A 15775-nucleotide genomic window follows, 5' to 3' on the forward strand; every position below is an offset into this window, starting at 1 on the left:
CCTTGGCAATGTGCAACACTTTTATAGTGAGACCATCAATTTGAAAACAAGGCAAATCACTGATATTTTATTATAAACAAAATAATGGACTGCATTGCAATCAAAAGGGATTCATGAATGCAAAATGTGTGCTGAAATTCTAAATCAGGAATTCCTGATCAGATACGTGGCTGCGCGGTATTTACTTACACTCAAATATTATTTAGTGTGTTTAGCATGGTCTTATAAATGTTTACCAAAAATATTAAAAGTAATTGATATTTGAATTATCATTATCTTTTAGTTTGCGCTCGTGGAAATTTCTACAATTTATTATCTATCTCTAAAATTATATAGATTTTTGAAATCTTTGTGTGCAGATTTGTGTTCTTCCCCATAAGCTATAATTTTTTGTGGATATTGGCGTCTTTTTGGGTGGTCCAAACTTTTTATTTCTTTTTCGCTCATTTATAAATGCGTTTTGTTTATAAGACAAAAATAAGTTGAATATATAAGTACATAACCATTTGTTTAAATTGTCTGATTGAGTAATTGATATTTCTGGAAAGAATTGTTGCTAAAACTGAATAAAAAAAAATGTGTTAAAAAATGCGCTCGAAAGCAATTTTAAGTAAGCTTTTCGCTACCTTAGGTAAAAAAGAAAAAAACATTTTTGTTGATTTTAAATATTGGGTAATCTTTATTCTTGTATTTTAAATATTATATATTTATATTACTGAAAAGGTCTAACAGCTAACTCACCATTTTTCTAAATATATATAAAATAGGTATGCAATTTAATAAATCTCGTTATTTTATAAATTGAGTAAGCAACTATTCTTACAGAAAATAATATTTGAAATTTTACTAAATATAAGTGGATTAACTTTGGTTTTTGTTTAAATTACGTCCTTAAAAATACAAATAAAGCTTGTATTTGCTATTTTCAAAGACTTCCTCTAAGTATTAAATCTTGTTCCTTTGGTTTTGAATATAACATGCATATGGACAACATTAAAAGCGCCTCTCGTTGGTCATTATCTGGCCGGTCTCTCGATTTTTAAGAGAGAGCCGGGGCGTAAAGTGACCGGTTGGGGAGCATTATCTAAAGTTTTACGCTTTTTGCTTCGGCTGCCTTTTCGTTTATTTTCTTTTCACACTGATAAAATGTGAAAAAGAAAACGCAGTGCTGTTTAGACAGCGTGCGTTTGATTGAAGTCCGGCGTCGACGTCGGCACCGCAGTCGCTATAATAATGATCATCGGAGGGCGGGTTCTCCGGTTCGAGTTCGGGATCGTTGGGATCAGTCTTTGGGACGCGCGTTTGCAGTAAAGATCGCGGCGAAGAAGTGTTCGAAATCATTTTGCGTGCCTCTGTTTGTGGTAAAGTTTCATTGAATTTATTGAACAGTGTTATATTAATATATTTAACTTGACTAAAGTGTGCGATGAACTGAAAAATGTATTCCAAAATTAACACAATTAATAATGCCTATTAAATACAGCTTAAAACAAATTGATAAAGCGCATTAAACGATATTCAGTGAAAACAAAAACCAAGAAAAGGGTAAAAAAAAAACATGACTGAAAGTCGCATAATTGATTCGTTTATGCAAGCTCAGCAAAATTAATCTATGAATATTACCCATGTTAAGCCGTTTGAAACCAATAAAAACTCCAAACGAGCTGGCCATTTATTATGCAGTTTATTAAATTTAAATCTCTTTGTTGTGTTTGCTTATTGGTGTAAAAATAGCCCTGCTGAATGGAAAGCAGAGATATATAGAAAAAGAGCGTGGAGGAAGTCTTTGTGTGGTTGTGACCAAACAGCTGATTTTGTATTTTTAGCTCATTTTTGTTTTATTTTAAAACTTCAGCTCTCTTAAAGGTATTCGTTTTGGGTCTCTTTTAAACTTTTTTTTCTGCGGGAGAATGTGAAATCATGCCTTTATAACGATTTCGGAATATTATGTTTGTTGATTTTTATTTCAGCTATTTAATTGAAAAACAATAATATTTTGCTTTGATTATGTCCATGTCATTCTTAGCATTTACAATTCTTTTATTACAATTAACTATTTGTTTTTCCCGATATTACTATAATATTCATCGCCAACTTTTGTTTTTCTGAACTGATTTATCCCTGAACTTGAAAATAAATTGTATTGTTTATTAATTTCCTGCTGAGATTTTTTTCACACATCCCCCCGTCGATGTTTGGAAAAACATTTTCTACTAATAGACATTATTTATTGTTACTTAAAGAATTTTTCAGTGGCATGCATTGCAAAATTTTTGTGTACAAATAAATAGATTTACTTGTGAAATTCTACGGAAATTACATAATTTATAACTTTGCATTTGATCCATAAATAGGGTTAATTAAATCATTCAAAGAGGTTCTGACGAAACGCTCCATAAAGATTATGCGTGTATAGATTGCATATTTCCAAGTCATTCATAAGTCTGATTAATAGCTTAACAATTTTTTTTCTTATCGGTCAGAATTATTAATCCAATTTCAAGTAGGTTGCAATAACTGGAAGTACCTTGTTTTATAATATTCACTTCCTTAGCCTATCGATAAATGTATAGATTAGACGGGTACTTTTTTTTTAAATTTTATAACTATAGGCTTTTGTGAATGGCTAACTAATAAATTGAATAATACCAGCCCTTTCTCTAATAAATTGAAAGGCAATCATGGTTTAACACTACATTTATTGGAATATGTGTAACGTGCCAAATAAACTTCCATTTTACTCACTAGCTGCAGTCTCAATAAATATTTCGATTGGCAATCTAGATCAAATCAACGATATGTCGGCGTCGTAGTGGCCGTGTAGGAATTGATTTTAATTTTTTCATCAAAGAGATTACTTGCAAAGCTGGTGATATGAGCATCAAAAGAGGAATCCTACAGAAAAGAAAAATGTTTGATAATTGATAAAACATTCTAAGTTGATATACTAACCCCTCCCAAATTGGTACTGTGATATTCGGTTTCGGCCTTCAAAAAGGCTGCCACGCCCTCATTGACTTCCGACTTATTCTTGTTGCTAAAATGTAAATCAATATCCTCGTCGATTATTGGCCGGGATCGCCTTGACTTTCCATCTCTGGATTGATGTCTTAAGTCCCTTTCTCGCCCCTCAATAAGATCTTTTTCTTTACGAATCTCCCTACGTTCGTAATCGATCCGTAACTTAATAGCTTCTATCATGGTAATGGGATCCACCGGAAATGGCTTGGCCGGAACAGGTCCAGCAAAAGCGATCTCTCGGGCGTACTCGTTAAAATTCTCACGACCGTCCAGACTATCTTGTATAATGCCCGGACAAAAGCGGTCCTTCACCAAGGTCTCGTGGAACTCATCCTGAATGCGCTCGGCTAGACGATCCTCAGCTTTTTTTGGGGAGTTCACATACTTTAAATATTTAGAAGAATTAAATAACAAACTCACGTGTTTTACTGGGCACTCGCATAGATCGTCCTCCCAAAGAAGTATTACAATTGGTTTTATTCAATGAAGTTTGCTGCCAAAACAAAAATTAATTGTAAAGGAGGATACAAAATTTATAAACATACATTCAAGCACGATCTTTCTGACATAGTTCGGGACATGTCCCTTGGGGTTTGATTTCTTGAGGCAACTGTATTATCTCGGCAGGGAAAGGTTTGCTTTATTTCCAAAGTTCTTTCGCAAGGTGTAGATCTTTGATTACCACAGCTAGGAATGGTGTGAGATGTTTGACTCTGGCAGATGGATTGTGGACAAAGCGGTGTCCGATTCAAAGAGACATCATGATGCATTTCCTCGGACTAGTTAAAAAAGGAGATGAAGTGCTTTTGAACATAAAAATATATGAATGTATGTATAATGAAAGTGGTTATTTAACAAACTTGGATATAGTTGATATACACAAAATAAAACCGGATCTATACTCAAATGTTGCCCCTTACAATAATCATTATAAATGTTAGCATAAGATAATAATATTATAATTAGAAGAGATTTTTATACCCTTGCAGAGGGTATTATAATTTTGGTCAAAAGTGTGCAACGCAGTGAAGGAGGCATCTCCGACCCTATAAAGTATATATATTCTTGATCAGGATCACCTCCTGAGTTGATATAGCCATGTCCGTCTGTCCGTCTGTCCGTCTGTCCGTCTGTCTGTCCGTCTGTCCGTCTGTCCGTCTGTCTGTTTCTACGCAAACTAGTCTCTCAGTTTTAAAGCTATCGAATTGAAACTTTGCACACACCCTTCTTTCCTTTGCACGCAGTATATAAGTCGGAACGGCCGGGATCGGCCGACTATATCCTATAGCTGCCATATAACTGATTGATCGGAAATGCCATAACTCTGCTGTTTGTTAAGTTAGGATGTTGGGACTCTCTATGGGTATTATATTTGGCCAATCAATCCGACGTACCAAATTTCATAAGGATCGGCCGACTATATCCTATAGCTGCCATATAACTGATTGATCGGAAATGCCATAACTTTGGTGTTTGTAAAGTTAGAAAGTTGGGATGTTCTACAGGTTTTATATTTGGCCAATCAATCCGACCTACCAAATTTCATAAGGATCGGCCGACTATATCCTATAGCTGCCATATAACTGAACGATTCGAAATGCCATAACTTTGGTGTTTTTAAAGTTAGGAAGTTTTGATTTTTTATGAGTATTAAGAATGCATCATAGGAATAATTTTGGAGAATATTATTATAGAGAATTCTGCAAGGGTATATCAACTTCGGCTCCGCCCGAAGTTAGCTTTCCTTTCTTGTTTAACTTACGATTTGACATCGATTTTGACTGAGATTCTGTTTCGGCTGCGGGCAATATCTAGCATTTCTTAAAGTCTCAGGCGGCTGCTGATAACTTGTGTTATTAAATCGGGATTCGCACTTATTTTATATAGAAAATAATATATATAAAATAATTTAAAAATTAATTTATAATTTAGCTAACTAACCTGAATTTGTCGTCCCTGAATTTGCGGTGATTCACTCTGTTGTAAAGAGAAAGGAAGTTTTATAGTGATTAAATTAGCTTTGCAATATCAAAACTAACCTGCATTTGTCTACGTTGCATTTCCGGAGTTTGATAATACATTGATTGGCCCGTCTTTTGGGAAAAAACAAAAAAATTAAATTTGTTTCATACATATATAAATTACTTACTCTTTGAGGCTTGCAACTTGTGTTACTGATCTGACAATCAGAAATCTGTTGATGCCGCGGAGATTGCTTTTGGCACTTCCCTACCGATTGCTGGGGACCATCATCATGGCATATTCTTGTACTATTGAGATCTGGTTTCTGTTATATAATTAGGAAAAAGTCACAACAAAATTTTGTTATTTCTTTTAAAGTCACTTACAAATACAATCGGTTCTTCGCATTGCATCCAAGATATATTGGACTGATTTTGCTGGTGTGCCTTCTGCTGCTGAATTTTTTGCAACATCTTTCGATGTCTTTGAAACTCGGCATAGTTCATACCAACTAGGGAGGCATCATCATAATCGGTTGAGGTGTTATTTCTTGAACTGCGATCCATTGTGGTTCCGGGATAAGGATTTCCACCTGGTACATTCAATTCGCACTTTTCGGTATATTATATTATTGGTTTACAAACTATTATAAGATCAGATACTCACAGGATTACGAACAATGGGCTGCTTTAATGTTGTCCTTGTAACCGAGTCCTGTGATTCGTTCTTTTCACAACGATATTTCTATTTAAACCAATAAGACTTACGGTATGCAAAGTGCTATGGTAATCTAACTTATCAGATTTATTCGCTTTATTAGTGGCATTTGATTTGGGGGCGCTTTGGGATCGAGAAACATTACGTTGGAACTGCTGGAATGGGGCGACTGCAGATTGAAAGTATTTTGGATCTACTGGGATTATCTGCTGTGGCAAGAGCTTATCGTTGGAACACTTTAGTAGTGAACTATTATTCGGGCCCTCTTGCAAATTGCAACATTGCTAAAGTTTAGGGGTATAAAAATTAAGAGACAAGCAACTATGGGGACATACTAACATAGTCGTCTACTTTGCTACAAGAGGGTAAAAGCTATAAAAGGAATGAATATTTTATGAAATATTAGGACTATGTTCATAAATATTTTCACCACTTTCTCTGTCATTGAAGTCCCATTCTGACTGCTGGCACTGAGTGTGGATCGATAAAGGGGTTCCTGCGGCGGTTCGAAGGGGTTACGTCGCATTGAGAACGTATTGATTATGGGGCAAGGATCGTAGCTATCGTCGTCACTACTGGGAAAGGTTCTCGGGAAGTTGCCCCTGCTGGGATCTTCGGTTGTAGCTGCTGCGTTCAGTTCCTGCTGGTATCCCAAACAGCGACTGAAGGCCAAAAACAGCTCATCGGGCAGCAGAATAGAATTTCTAACGAGGTCCATTCATGGAACGGAAAAACATTTAGCACCCACACTTCTTAGATATATCAACCATTCTTATTTAAAGCTTGTACGAATAATCGCGTGGCGAATTATACTTACAAAAAACTCTCCGATCAGAATATAGATTTTATAAAATCTGGTATCGTCGTCTGTTAGTGTATGGTAGTGATCAAAAAAATTATTTTCGGCAGTCCAAGTGCAAAATCTTATTTGCATTAACCTTTTAAAACAGGAATTTACATGGTATTAAAAGTAAAAATAGTTTTTCAGTAATTTTGGATATCTTTCTTTGAAAATGTGTGATGCATACATTAAAAGACATTAAAGTCATTGCTTGCTTTTAATTTAAATTTTATAAAATGTGATAATTTCAAATGTTGGTTAGGTATTTCAGGCGAGGTATTTATGTTTAATTAACTATTGGTGGTCAGTAAAGATTAAAGTTCATTATCCTATAACAAATTAATTGACTCGAAGTAAATAACACTTGGTAAAATACACATATAGTAAGAAATCGGTAGCTGTTTTTATTGAGATATAAAAACCTTTCTTTTTAAGAAAAGAAAAAATGTTAATAAATGTTTTTTCTTTTAATAATTACACTTATTGGGAAAAAGCAAATACTTTCGTTTTCATTTTAATATTTATTATTTTACATTTTCTATATAATTTCATATGAAACTTTTTTGTATATCGAAATATATTCTTAGCCAAAATAAAACAATATTGATTGGCTTAATGCGAATTCCCATTTCCCAGCCCCAGCACACGAGATTCGTTTAATTTGCTATTATGCGCCCACTAGCGTCAGCAATCCGATCGGATGCGCCATCCATTATCCTGCAGGACTAATCCCTCATCGCTGTCATCTCGCCGGTGCTCGCTTCCGTTTGTTCATTAGGCAAATGCAGCAATTCCAGTTCCACAAACGCCAAATCGTTTGTCTCAGCCGTATCCGTATCTGTATCCATGATTGTCAGTTGCGAGGAAGGGGAATTGGAATTGTGATGGGAAGGGGCAGGGGAATGGGAATGGGAATAGGAGGGACACCCACATCCGCCTGCCCGCTTCAAGTGGGCGTCCAGCTGTGCCAGGAATGTGGGCGTGGCATGTGCGTTACGCGTGAAATCCAATTCCCGCAAACTGGTCGCCTGGGCGGCAAGGAAGCGGAGGAGTGAGCGTACCGCCTGCGGTCGCTGTGGCATCCACTTGACGCTCCCATCCGCCACATCATAGTGCACCGTCAGCTGCGAGTGCCAGGCGAAGTATTGCAACCGGAATATATCCTCCACGGCAGACACGCCGACGACTGGCAGCCTGTCATCCAGTGGACACTCCAAACGGAGTCCCACAATCCGACAGTTGCCCCGTAACCGAATTTGCTGCAGGCACGCGGACAATGTTCCTGTGGCACTGGCATTTGCTTTGCCATCACCCAGGTGACCCTGCCCCGAATTGCGGCACAGGAAAGCCGTCAATTGGCTGAGGCGAGGCAATTGGAAGATCTCAGAGGCGCTGGCATTTACCATACAGGCTGGCAGTTTTAGTGTTTCCAGGTTTCTGGGGTACTGATACTTCAATTGGCTGCAACTCCTGTTGCGGCGCATTTCAAACGCCCTGAGGTTTTTGAGTTCCTTGAGCAGGAAACCCAGATCGAAGGCTGTTAAGTCCTCACCTTCACCCAAACTTAGGTCCACCAAATTGGGGCACATATGGGGCAGCTTCTGTACCACAAAACTATCGCTTTTGGTGAATGTAAGTCTTGCCAAATGGGTGAGGCCATGCCGCTTTCTTTTGAGCCACTTCCGGCAACCTTCGCCGGTGCCTGGCAGATTAATCAAGGCTTTTGTTCGCCGCCCCAGGTGATCCAATAATTGAGCCTGCTCATCGGGCTTTAGCAGCTTTAGTTGCGGCTCCCGGCGAAAATCGAACTGCTGTGCATATCTGCTGTTCCACAAGCGGAGTACCAAATCGCATAGTCGCACCTCCTGCAGTTCCATCAATCTCAATTGGTCCCCCAGCGAAAGTTGTTCGCAAATCATCAGCAGACAGTCATCGTTCAGTTCCATTAGCCCCCGATTCCGGGGTGGCTCTGCATGGCCTATGGTAATGGCCGTCCTGAAACGCATCCCACTCGATCTGCCTCCTCGGAGTAAGTTCGCCCGACTGAGCAGGAAGCGAGTGGCATGTGGCCGGCCGATTTCTGATCTATATGTGTATGTCTGAGCTGCACTGTCTGAACCCCCGTTGCGGCTGAATCAGTGTCGCCTTCGGCGGTGGCATGCAATCGCAGCTGGCAGTGCGTGCAGCGCATATGTCGCCGTTTCTACAGATTTCCTGGCACAGTGGGTCGCGGAGTAGCGGGAAGTGCTCAAAAAATGGGTACCATATTCATTCATAAATTCTTTTTCGTCGCAAATTGTATTACCCAAATTAATCACAACACAAAAATGTAATACATGATTATTAGTTTGTTTATTAGTTTGTTTATTATATTAGTTTGTTTTTATATAAGTGCTCATAATTAATAGTATTAAGTTGATAAAACCTGTGTAATCGTACAAAAAACTTTGGCTTATTCTATTTTGAGATATAAATAAATTTCTTCATTTATTTCGTTCACTTGATAGAATTATATATATATATAATATATATAATATGTAAATGTATATAAATAATGGAAATTTCTATAAAACTATACGGTTTTTAGTTTCTATTAAAATAATTTCATTACCTAAATGGATATAATTTTCAATGATAAGATAAATCTAAAATTTGTAAAGTAACAAAATATTTTTTGCTTACAGGCCTTTACAAAAACCTGATTTTAAATTAGTTTTTTTTGATAAGACAACTTGTCGAATAATCTAAGCCCACTGCCTAACTGTAAACACCACCCTCTTTGCTAACTACTGGTGGTGGTCGATAAGTGCAACCCCTGACGAACTGTCCGCTGGTAAAGAGAGTTCCCAAAGCGGTTCAGGGTGCGGGCATTCCCCTTTTCCACACTCTCTCCGAGATTGTGCATTATCGCTGGATGAGCGGATGGGATGGCAAAGAACATGGGATATAAGGAAAGACATTGGGAGCGAGTAAGAGAGTTGGTCTATTTTCGTAAATCCCCCGTTCAAAACTCGAACACATGGCCAAGGCCAAGGCGGCGATATGGTATACAAGTTTGAGGAAGGTGGGGAGGTCAAATTTCAAGTGGTACAAAATAACAGAAACCTGGATGGAAACAAATCACAATTGTTCTTTAATACGATAATACGTTTGCCATAAATAAAGAACTGTCACTACCGATCTTTGTACCCTTTGTCGATTACGCCTTCTCTTTTGTTCAGTATTTCCTTGAACATCTCCTAGGCTATGAGTCACATTATCTTATCTAAGTTAAGTAGCGAATAATGGTACTTAAAACCTCTAAAAATATTGGAAATTCGATCGAGAAGTGTAATGTTAAGTTTTCTCTTCAAAACAAAAAACAATTATTTTACGAATTTTGTGTGAAGTTTTTGGTTATAAAAGCAATTTTGTTAGCTTGCATACTAAACCTTAAAATGTAACACATTTTAGTTTTATATCGTTAAATATAAAATTGAGTAGGTCATCACCAAAATTTAGAAAACGCTTTTTATTATACTGCAATGTGGCAATGATTTTTTAAAGTTTAATTATTATTAGTGGTAAAACTTATTATAGTCCTTTGACTCATGAGTCATTTTTTTAAGAAATAGCCCTGACAATTGGATTTGGGATTCAAACAGAATGTTGGGCAATTTGGAACACTAAATCAAAAAAATCTATGTTTGGTTTCGAAAATTATTGGGTAATGTTAAACACGAAACATGGAGAATGTGCGGTCGCAGGATGTGCAAACGACGACGACCTCTCCTCCAGCTGCGATGAGGGTCATCCACCTGGACCTCAACGAGGAGGAGAGTCGCCGGCAAATGGCGGCCAGTAAATATGGTGGCATCTGCTTCCACGTGGGCATAGCGGCCATGCTCTGTTTGATGTTGATAGTGCTGATTTGTTCGGCGCCCATTGGATCAAAAGTGTCCAAACTTTCGGCCGAGGAGCGGTACGCCCGACAACGACAGATGTATGTGGACAAGGAGCGTCGCCTGCGGATGGGCGGCCAAATGGGATTGAGTCCGCTGGAGGAGGAGGCCAATAGTCGGCTAATGGCCGTCAAACAGGTGGACGAAGAAGTGCATCATCTGTGGCAGAACTATCACTCGCAACCGCCGCCGTTTCTCAGCCACCTCAACATCAGCGATACGAATCTCTATGCGGCGCTAAAGAGCATGCCCAAGGGTGGGCTCCTTCATGTCCACGATTCGGGAATGCTGCGAACGGACATCCTGATCGATCTGACCCACCGCGACAATCTGTGGGTCTGTGTGAACTTGGATCAGGGCTTCGAGGACTTTCGCTTCTCCAGATATTTTCCGCACATTCCACCAGCGGGGGATTACCAATGCAACTGGATGCTGATGAGAAACTTCATCGAGTTCGAGCCTCATACCGAATTCGTGGACAGACTGCGGGAAAGTCTCATTGTCCGGCCGGAGGGCTACGAAAGCTCCGTCGAGCTGGCACGGCATTTGAGACGCCATCAGCGTCTCATCCACGGATTGATCACATTTCGGCCAATCTGGAGGGACTTCATATTCACCATGCTGCACGATTTTTACTCCGATGGGGTTCAGTATGTGGAGCTGCGATCCTCGTTGCCAATCGTAAGTGGGGATTGGCCTTTCGATTCATAATAATACTACATCGTACCGTAGTGATTCACATTAGATTTTTTTCCATTCCTTTCTTTTCCGATTGATATTTAATGTCGTAAAAGTTTAGATTTCCATTTAATACTATCAGTAATAGTTCAGTAGTTTTTATATGTCTCAATTCCTATTACCTTATTTTAAAACTAGGAAAAATTTAATCTAAATAATAATCGTGTTGTGTTCTTCAGAAAAATATTGACTCATGCTTATATCATTTCGTTGCTTTAAGAAAATATGTATATGCAAAAAAAGTCCATTGATGTAATCAATATGATCATGAAATATTGTTATGGCACATACAATGGATATTTTCACATAGAAGATATATAAGGTTCGGCCAATGTTATTTCGCATCATAAAGTATTTTTGCGAAACATGCTGTAGTAATATATCTATTCAATAATCGGTTAATACACTTTCCCTGTTAAAAATCCTCGTTTAAATTGTGCTTTATCTAGATGTACGATCTGGATGGCAAAAACTCCACTATTTTGGAAACGGCAGAGGCCATAGTTTCGGTGTCAAATAATTTTAAGGACACCTACAAAGATTTCTACGGAGTCAAGCTGATCTATGCTCCTTCCAGGGACTTTAATGACAGTCGCATGGACGAATATTTAGCAAATGCACGCCTTCTAAAGGTAGTTGGGATCATAACACCGAATACCCACAGAAATCTGACTTTACCTTCTTTCCTGATAGTTTCATTATCCAAATTTCTTTGCTGGTTTTGATCTGAACACCTTTGGGGACGAGTGCAATTTACCGCTTTTGGGCAAGGTCACTCAACTTCTAAGGATCAACAAGGACATTGACTTCTATTTCCATGCGGGAGAATCGAAATGTCCGGACAGTTCACGTCCGGATGCGAATCTCTTAGATGCCCTTTTGCTGGGCAGCAAACGGATCGGGAATTCAGTGAATCTGCCCTTCCATCCGGAGATTATGAAGGCATTGCAAGTCCTCAAAGTGGCTGTGGAGATCTGCCCGCTGTCCAATCATTATCTGCAGTACTTCAACGATTTCCGGCAACATCCGGCGGCGTATTTGATTGCCGCCGGCTTTCCCATTGTGATTGGCTCGGATTATCCGTATTTCTGGAACTCCGCCCCTCTGACCGACGACTTCTATGTGGCCTTTGTGGGCGTGGTCAGTGGGTGGGGCAATCTGCGCCTGCTCAAGCAGTTCGCCCTGAACTCGTTTCTCTACAGTTCCCTCAACGAAACGGAGCGGAATGTGGCCGTAACCAAGTGGCGATGCAACTGGAACCGATGGGTCAGCAACTTTGTGAACAATAGTGGGGTTACGGATACCAACAAGTAAATGATTGTCTACAGGAGATTAAAAATTGGTAGTTTTTTTGGGCAAACAAAAACGTAATATAAGATAAATAAAGACTTGCATGTTCAATCAATGTTGGTTCCAAATCTTGTTTCCCAATAAACACTGATTACACTAATTATTGTATAATGGACATTTTGAAACATGTAGTTATTAAATGCGTCTGCCACGTTTTGAGTACTAAAGTAAATTAAGAGCTTTTGACTCTGCAATAGTTTCTAAAAAGATTTTCCATGCTTTTTTGTAGAAACTTTAGATGGTAAATAGACTTATGTGAAATTAGTGTTAAGTAAGGTTTGTGTATATAACTTAAAAGCAAATATGTAATCTAATCTAATTTTCTTTTGGTCTATTTGGACGCATGCTAATTTATAATTTCTGTTTGAAATTGGTTGGTATTTTTCTTTGTTTAATTTTATTATTGGAGGCGCTTGTGGGAATATGACCATGGGCTTAATTGCACTAGAGGACGCTTTCCGGTTTATCGAGAGTGTCCATAAAGTGACGAACAACGTGGCACTCGAATGTCGGGGATAAGGCCATGGCCAGAGTAAGGAAATCTAATCTCTGGCTACTCGTAAATCAAGATGCCAGATTGGCCGATTGGGGGCGATTAGCTGGTTGGTGGGTTGCCACCCGCACGCGCAATTATCGTTTCGAGATCCCTTCGAACGCGTGTTAAATCAAAGATAATGGCGAACCACAAATAGTTTCAGATAGGGCGCGACATCGAAACCAAAATCGGAGCTCCTCAATCGCCTCAGACGTCAGTCGCAGAGCGGACCTTCAAGCGATCGGACCCAAACGGAATCAACCGCTCATCATGCCGCCCGTCGTCATCCGCCGTAATCTAATCGCCGTGCTGGCGTTTTGCCTGTGCGTCTGTCTTGGTCCGGTGGAATCACGCACTCGGCCGAAGAACCTGGTCGACAGAAAGCTCTTGACGGTCTATGGCAGTTCGCCCCACGTGGAGGCCCTCCTGGGTCCCGGACGTCCCACCCCCGATACCTACAAGACGTTGAGGAGCGCTTTCTTCCGGTACGAGGAGTCCCGATCCCTGGGCTATGACCTCGAGCTAACCAGTCGGGAAGCCAAGGCCAATGAGACCATCATGCAGGCCAAGTTGAAGGAGTACGGAGAGGGTCTAGTCACCCCCCATCTGTTCAAGCCCGCCCAGCATATATTCGATGTGCTGGATGGCATCCGGAACACTGATCTCTTCAAGCTTCTGAAGAAAATGCCCAAGGGTGCCGTGCTCCATGCCCACGATACGGCTCTCTGCAGCACCCAGGCCATCCTCAAGCTGACCTACTACGATAATCTCTGGTCCTGCCAGGAGAATAGTGATCTGGGCTCCTCCGCCCTGAAGTTTTCCAAGGAGAAGCCAGAGGCGCTTAAGGATTGCGACTGGAGTCTTCTGGCCGATGTGCGATCCAAGTACGGAAATGACAAGGTCGACGAGTATCTGGCCGAAAGACTCACCCTGTATCCCACCAAGAAGTTCGAGGACAACAACGCCGCCTGGTCCACTTTCATGACCATTTTCGGTCTCCTCGACGGTCTGGTAATGTACGCCCCAGTCTGGGCGGACTACTACTACAGTGCTCTGGAGGAGTTCTACGAGGATGGAGTGCTGTACTTGGAGTTCCGTTCTCTTGTGCCCACGGTAAGCATTTCTTATACTATTTTAAAATTTTCATTACGGAGAGAAATATTCTTCATTAGAATCCAAGAAATAATAAAGGTAATCTAATCTGCATCAAATTTTGGCATAAAATAAAATTGCGGAGAGTAGTATTCACTAAAATCCAAGAAATAAAAAATAAAAATTCTAACAATAATCTAATTTGCATGAAATGATGACATACAATAATCTTAAGAACCAAAAGGGGTAAAAAACTTGATTCTTATAATAAAAAAAATTGATTATCAATATCACGTGTGGGTTTTTACTAAATATTTTAATAATATTCGTTTTTCTTTCAGCTCTACGACTTAGATGGAACTGAGTTCACTCCCATGGATACAGTGCGTATTTATGTGGAGACCCTGGAGAAATTCAAGGAAGCTCATCCAGATTTTATTGGTTCCCGAATGATCTACGCACCCATACGTAACACCAATTCAGAGGGAGTAAATGCCTATATCAAAACGCTAAAGGAGATAAAGGTAAGGTTACTTTGGCATATTATTATTAACATATTAAGTATTATATTGTTATAATTTTCACAGGAAAAATACCCCGACTTTGTGGCTGGATTTGATTTGGTGGGCCAGGAGGAGATGGGACGCCCGTTGAGGGACTATATCGATGAGCTACTGTCCATTCCCGAGGATATTGACTTCTATTTTCACGCTGGAGAGACAAACTGGTTTGGGTCTACTGTGGATGAGAATCTGATCGATGCTATTTTGCTGGGCACGAAGCGTATTGGTCATGGATTTGGACTGGTCAAACATCCCGTGGTCCTGGACATGCTGAAGAAACTGAATGTGGCCATCGAAGTGAACCCGATTTCGAATCAGGTGCTCCAGCTGGTCACGGACTTCCGCAACCATCCCTGCTCGCACTTCTTCGCCGATGGGTATCCGGTGGTTATCTCCTCGGACGATCCGTCCTTCTGGAAGGCCACCCCGCTGACGCACGACTTCTACATTGCCTTTTTGGGAATCGCCTCGCAGCACTCCGATTTGCGTCTGCTGAAGAAGTTGGCCCTGAACTCCATCCAGTACAGTTCACTGACGGGAGACGCCCAGTTCGAGGCGCTGGAGAAGTGGCAGGTGAAGTGGGACCAGTTCATCGCCGACGTGAACGAGGAGGCCTCCAACCGGGGAGCTCCCAGCCTGAAGATCGATTGACTAGCACGGGTGGTGGCAGCGCTACTGGTCGCGTTCTCCCTATTGACCTCTGACCTTTGGCGCTAGTCGGAAATTACCCCCTCCGCCTGCTGCACCTACCACTCCACTCCAACTCGACTCCCGGCCGCAGCGGGTCCAACATTGCATCCTCATCCGCATCCAGTCAGAACCATGTCCATGTCCACATCCTCAATATCTAACCAATTGTTTTAAGCTACTTGTTATCGACTAGTCCTTAGTTAGACCTAGACTAATACTTGTCTGTAAACCCATGAGATTCTGTGCCACGGCTCTCAAACGGTCAAAGGCTAAAAACCCGAAGAAAACGAAAGCAATAAAGAACCCGTTTTAGTCGCAGCCGAAA

The 15775-nt window shown here is 40.3% G+C and overlaps 3 protein-coding genes across 11 annotated transcripts; 2 read left to right on the forward strand and 1 right to left on the reverse strand.

The window, feature by feature from the left end:
* The first annotated feature begins 1247 nt into the window (after window positions 1-1247).
* Window positions 1248-15775, forward strand: LOC108046720 (adenosine deaminase 2-A). 3 transcript variants are annotated; one of them, XM_017126577.2, is made up of 4 exons: window positions 1248-1361; window positions 13263-14218; window positions 14539-14721; window positions 14785-15775. In XM_017126577.2, exons 2-4 carry the CDS (start codon window positions 13376-13378, stop codon window positions 15409-15411), a joined length of 1653 nt encoding a protein of 550 aa, XP_016982066.1. In that variant the 5' UTR covers window positions 1248-1361; window positions 13263-13375; the 3' UTR covers window positions 15412-15775. The 3 variants fall into 3 exon arrangements, with proteins under 3 accessions (XP_016982066.1, XP_016982068.1, XP_016982067.1); XM_017126579.2 differs by having other exon boundaries at window positions 1276-1361; window positions 13273-14218; XM_017126578.2 differs by having other exon boundaries at window positions 1285-1361; window positions 13269-14218.
* On the reverse strand, window positions 2680-8653 carry LOC108046718. 7 transcript variants are annotated; one of them, XM_044456687.1, is made up of 15 exons: window positions 6639-7175; window positions 6518-6567; window positions 6131-6404; window positions 6040-6072; window positions 5751-5984; window positions 5650-5697; window positions 5370-5594; window positions 5171-5308; window positions 5061-5114; window positions 4963-4998; window positions 4784-4894; window positions 3567-3800; window positions 3442-3514; window positions 2953-3383; window positions 2680-2895 (listed from the first exon to the last, which is right to left on the reverse strand). In XM_044456687.1, exons 3-15 carry the CDS (start codon window positions 6224-6226, stop codon window positions 2791-2793), a joined length of 1818 nt encoding a protein of 605 aa, XP_044312622.1. In that variant the 5' UTR covers window positions 6227-6404; window positions 6518-6567; window positions 6639-7175; the 3' UTR covers window positions 2680-2790. The 7 variants fall into 7 exon arrangements, 6 of the variants coding, with proteins under 6 accessions (XP_044312622.1, XP_044312618.1, XP_044312621.1 ...); XM_044456683.1 differs by having other exon boundaries at window positions 6134-6449; window positions 6518-7176; XM_044456686.1 differs by having other exon boundaries at window positions 6518-7175.
* LOC108046719 (adenosine deaminase 2) lies at window positions 10145-12685 on the forward strand. Its single transcript, XM_017126575.1, has 3 exons — window positions 10145-11163; window positions 11670-11852; window positions 11914-12685. The coding sequence occupies exons 1-3, from the start codon at window positions 10267-10269 to the stop codon at window positions 12532-12534; spliced, it is 1701 nt and encodes a 566-aa protein (XP_016982064.1). The 5' UTR covers window positions 10145-10266; the 3' UTR covers window positions 12535-12685.

Source organism: Drosophila rhopaloa, unplaced genomic scaffold (assembly GCF_018152115.1).
Source record: "Drosophila rhopaloa isolate 14029-0021.01 unplaced genomic scaffold, ASM1815211v1 contig_150, whole genome shotgun sequence".
Taxonomy (NCBI): Eukaryota; Metazoa; Arthropoda; class Insecta; order Diptera; family Drosophilidae; genus Drosophila; species Drosophila rhopaloa.

What these genes read in the sequence shown, in the direction of transcription:
- LOC108046718 (XM_044456682.1), bottom strand. Translation starts at nt 6,418, where the DNA reads ATGGACCTCGTTAGAAATTCTATTCTGCTGCCCGATGAGCTGTTTTTG. An exon ending in GTCAAAATCGATGTCAAATC is followed by an intron (nt 3,801 to 4,783) that starts GTAAGTTAAACA and finishes TTTTTTAACTAG; the next exon opens with TCCGAGGAAATGCATCATGA. An exon ending in ACAGTACCAATTTGGGAGGG is followed by an intron (nt 2,896 to 2,952) that starts GTTAGTATATCA and finishes TCTTTTCTGTAG; the next exon opens with GATTCCTCTTTTGATGCTCA.
- LOC108046719 (XM_017126575.1), top strand. Translation starts at nt 10,267, where the DNA reads ATGGAGAATGTGCGGTCGCAGGATGTGCAAACGACGACGACCTCTCCT. An exon ending in TGCGATCCTCGTTGCCAATC is followed by an intron (nt 11,164 to 11,669) that starts GTAAGTGGGGAT and finishes TGCTTTATCTAG; the next exon opens with ATGTACGATCTGGATGGCAA. An exon ending in CAAATGCACGCCTTCTAAAG is followed by an intron (nt 11,853 to 11,913) that starts GTAGTTGGGATC and finishes CTTTCCTGATAG; the next exon opens with TTTCATTATCCAAATTTCTT.
- LOC108046720 (XM_017126577.2), top strand. Translation starts at nt 13,376, where the DNA reads ATGCCGCCCGTCGTCATCCGCCGTAATCTAATCGCCGTGCTGGCGTTT. An exon ending in TCCGTTCTCTTGTGCCCACG is followed by an intron (nt 14,219 to 14,538) that starts GTAAGCATTTCT and finishes TTTTTCTTTCAG; the next exon opens with CTCTACGACTTAGATGGAAC. An exon ending in AAACGCTAAAGGAGATAAAG is followed by an intron (nt 14,722 to 14,784) that starts GTAAGGTTACTT and finishes TAATTTTCACAG; the next exon opens with GAAAAATACCCCGACTTTGT.